A 3,854-nucleotide genomic window follows, 5' to 3' on the forward strand; every position below is an offset into this window, starting at 1 on the left:
TAAAAATTTAGAAAAATGTGAACACCAATACTGTGTTGAGGACTCGAACCACTGATGGACATGTTCCACACACAAAAAACCTTGTCAATTGAGCTACGCTCAATTCACAACAAAAAAAACTTTAGTTGCCGGTCCGGACTCCCGGTAATGAAAATGAAAAAAAGTAATAATGCACCAAATTAAAATTTGCAAGAATCTAAAACCATTTGATATCAATATCGTCGTTGAGAATTTGAAAATTTTTGCGTACATATGAAAATAATGTTCGATTATTTCACATATAGGATCGGCGCTTAAATGTCTTACATATATAAGCTGCATATATCATAAATTATCCATAGATGCAACAAAACACCAAATTCTACCCTTGCTTATTCACGGGTGTACACTCACCAAAACCACGAGACACGGTCGAGCAACAAGGAACTCCAAACATATCGGCCGAACAAGGAACAATCCTTGGCGCCTAATCAGAAACGCCCAGGTTGCTGCCGGCGACGTCGACAACGAAGCGGTACCTCACATCATTCCTCTCAAGGCGCTGGATCGCCGTGTTAACGTAGTCCATCCCGACGACCTCGACATCTGCGGTGATGCCGTGCTCGCCCGCAAAGTCCAGCATCGCCTGGCACTCCGCGATGCCGCCGCCGCCGCTCCCGGCGACTCGTTTCCCTCCGGCGACGAGGCTGAAGGCGGGCACCTCGAGAGGCTTGGCCGGCAAGCCGACGATCACCATCTGCCCCATCGGCTTCAGCAGCTCCAGCAGCGCCTCGACCGGGTGCTCCGCCGACACCGTGTCGATGATGCCGTCCATGGTGCTCGCCGCCGCCTTCATCTGCTCGGGGTCGCGGCTGACCAGGAACGCGTCGGCGCCGAGGCGGTCGAGCGCCTCCTCGCGCTTGTCCGGCGACGTGCTGATGACGGTGACCGTCATCCCGAACGCCTTGCCGAACTTGACGCCCATGTGCCCGAGGCCCCCGAGGCCGACGACGCCCAGGTGCTTTCCCGGCGCGTTGAGGCCGTACTGCACCATGGGGCTGAACACCGTGATGCCGGCGCACAGCAGCGGCGCCGCCCCGTCGAGGGACAGGGTCTCCGGGACCCGGACCACGTAGCCCTGGCTAACGATAAGGACATCGGAGAAGCCACCTTGGGTGGTGGAGCCGTCGAGTAAGTCGATGCCGTTGGACGTTTGCACGAGCTGGGGGCAGTAGCTTTCGTATCCCTTGCTGCAGCTCTCGCAGGTGCGGCAGGAGTCGACAAAGTAGCCCACGCCCACCGTGTCGCCGGCCTTGAACTTGGTGACGCCGGAGGCGACATCCGTCACCACGCCGACGACCTCGTGCCTGCGTTTTGAAACGCCATTAGTTAGTACTTCAGTGCTGGAAAACTAAGCATTCGTCCAACGTGTTAGTACCGGACGTATTTTCGTCTGGTACTAACGCGCGGCATTATTACTGGTCGTCATGCACAGTGCTACCGGAGCCCGTAGTATCGGTTTGGAGGCTCAGCTGGTACTAAATAGCAGCCGCAACAGCGCGACGTAACTCGCAGTTTAGTACCGATTGCTGTTACCGACTCATTTAGTACCGATCGAGCTGACCGGTACTAAATGAAGTGGTATTAGTACCGATCAAGCGATATCGATCGCGTGTCCGGTACTAAAGGTACCGACCGGTACTAAAAGTCGATCCTCAGTAGTGCTAGTATATGAGAAGAAAGAACGTCCAAATAATTTGTCCGTGCATGCTTGGTGAACTTATTACCCAGGAACGAGGGGGTACATGGCGTTGCCCCATTCGTTCTTGATGACGTGGAGGTCTGTGTGGCAAAGCCCGCAGAAGAGCACCTTGATGGTGACGTCGCCATCTCTCTGTACCCTGAATTCGCCATTAAACGCATCAATTCAGTGTGTGAAAATGGCAGGCCCCATGTACAATGTTCAGTGGTCCGTGAAGAGTAAAAGAAAGACAAAGGAGCTATATACCTCCTTGAGAAGTTGAAAGGGGAGAGGTGGCCGGAGGCATCCCTGGCAGCCCAGCCATGCGCCTCCATGCCTTCCGCCATTGAAAAAACTCCTTGATCTTGATCTGCTTCCTCAAGCTCACTTGCCTTCTCGGGTTGCAGTTGGGTGGGTACGCCTTTGGTAACCACTGAGCTCGGCCTAAATAGGAAAGCCGCGAGCCGCCATCATGGACATAGCGACGTCACATGGTACGTTAGCCGTCTTGCTCGGTGCTCACCGTGCGCTGTCACTGCTCCCAGTTCGCTCGCTTTTTATGTTCACACTCACACATCCATGCATGGCCCATGGATAAGTCGCCGGCGGCTAATGCTTCTACCCATTCCGTTGATTTTACGCTACAACTTGCTCGGGTCGCCATCCGTGAACAGGTGAACTGTTGAATCACGAGAGACTCGGTGTAAATTGCCAAGTTTATGCAGCAAAGTTTGACTTGAGCATACCTGATTACTGCCTAGCAAGGCTATGTTCCTTAGTTAGTAACCAAAATATCTCAAGGCTGACAAACTTGGCAAAAGACATACTAGGCCAGAAAAGTTTTGTGATGGCGGACAAAAGAGGTTTATGCTGTACAGTTAAGTAGGAATTTCAGACTACTCCATAACAGAGAGAGATCTAACAAGAGCTTGTGACTTGATGTGCTTGCTTCGATTTCTCTTATTAGGTGTAAAAACAAACGAAAGAACAATTTTATGGTCACATACTCACACCTCATAGGGATAAAAAGCAACTGCCAACATGTATTGGGTGAGACGATCGATCTGAAAATTGCGCCAAAAACAATGAGTATGCTACTTGGTAGCTATGGCTACACGTCACTTGGGCTAGATAGTTTATACTGCAAATGCTTTTCTTCTGCATTATTGCTGATATATATATATATATACACACACTATATCACGACCGTTACCTACCCCCAAAAAAGGATTCTGCCCTACTAATAGTTGTCAACTTTGACCAAACATTGACCAAACACGTGCCTACATGCACGATGGAGAGGAGCATATACAAGCAGATTGACGTTGAAACTGTAAAAAAATAGATGATCCATATTTTTGGGGTCAGCATCACTGTCGCCGACGAATGAATCCAGTTTGTCTTCATCCACAAAAAGAATGTTATTAGCACCGTCATTGTTTGAGTGCCTCCAGGCTCCCTAGGTCCATACACTATAACAGAGAGAGATCTAACAAGAGCTTGTGACTTGATGTGCTTGCTTCGATTTCTCTTATTAGCTGTAAAAACAAATGAAAGAACAATTTTATGGTCACTTACTCACACCTCATAGGGATAAAAAGCTACAGCCAACATGTATTGGGTGAGATGCATGATCGATCTGAAAATTGCGCCAAAATCAATGAGTATGCTACTTGGTAGCTATGGCTACACGTCACTTGGGCTAGATAGTTTATACTGCAAATATGCTGTAAGCCACATCTTCTGCATTATTGCTGATATATATACTATATCTCGACCGTTACCGACCCCCAAAAAAGGATTCTGCCCTACTAATGGTTGTCAACTTTGACCAAACACGTGCCTAAATGCATGCTGGAAAGGAGCATATACAAGCATATTGACGTTGAAACTGTAAACAAACAGATGACCTATAAAAAGAATGTTATTAGCACCGTCTTATTTGAGTGCCTCCGTTCATACACTACCGGAAAACTGAGCATTGATCCTAGCCTTTAGTATCAATTCGTTTTTAACCCACTACTAATGTGAGCATTAATACCAGGTCTAACGGCTAGTTGCCCAGAAGCCCCCCGTGACCCCCTTTAGTACCGGTACTAAAGATCACCCATTAGTACCGGGTGGAGGCTCCACC

General features: G+C 48.9%; 1 protein-coding gene across 1 annotated transcript; it reads right to left on the minus strand.

Annotated features, from left to right (window-relative positions):
- Positions 1-253: 253 nt before the first annotated feature.
- On the minus strand, positions 254-2,232 carry LOC117842860 (probable cinnamyl alcohol dehydrogenase 8D). The gene is made up of 3 exons (XM_034723385.2): positions 1,988-2,232; positions 1,767-1,880; positions 254-1,346 (listed from the first exon to the last, which is right to left on the minus strand). Exons 1-3 carry the CDS (start codon positions 2,065-2,067, stop codon positions 467-469), a joined length of 1,074 nt encoding a protein of 357 aa, XP_034579276.1. The 5' UTR covers positions 2,068-2,232; the 3' UTR covers positions 254-466.
- Between the last annotated feature and the right edge of the window lie 1,622 nt (positions 2,233-3,854).

The sequence above is a fragment of the Setaria viridis genome, chromosome 2, assembly GCF_005286985.2.
Source record: "Setaria viridis chromosome 2, Setaria_viridis_v4.0, whole genome shotgun sequence".
Classification (NCBI taxonomy): Eukaryota; Viridiplantae; Streptophyta; class Magnoliopsida; order Poales; family Poaceae; genus Setaria; species Setaria viridis.

Coding starts and splice junctions, on each gene's coding strand:
- LOC117842860 (XM_034723385.2), bottom strand. CDS start 2,067: ATGGCGGAAGGCATGGAGGCGCATGGCTGGGCTGCCAGGGATGCCTCC. Junction 1,881..1,987: donor CCTTTCAACTTCTCAAGGAG/GTATATAGCTCC, acceptor TGGCGAATTCAG/GGTACAGAGAGATGGCGACG. Junction 1,347..1,766: donor ATGTACCCCCTCGTTCCTGG/GTAATAAGTTCA, acceptor TTCAAAACGCAG/GCACGAGGTCGTCGGCGTGG.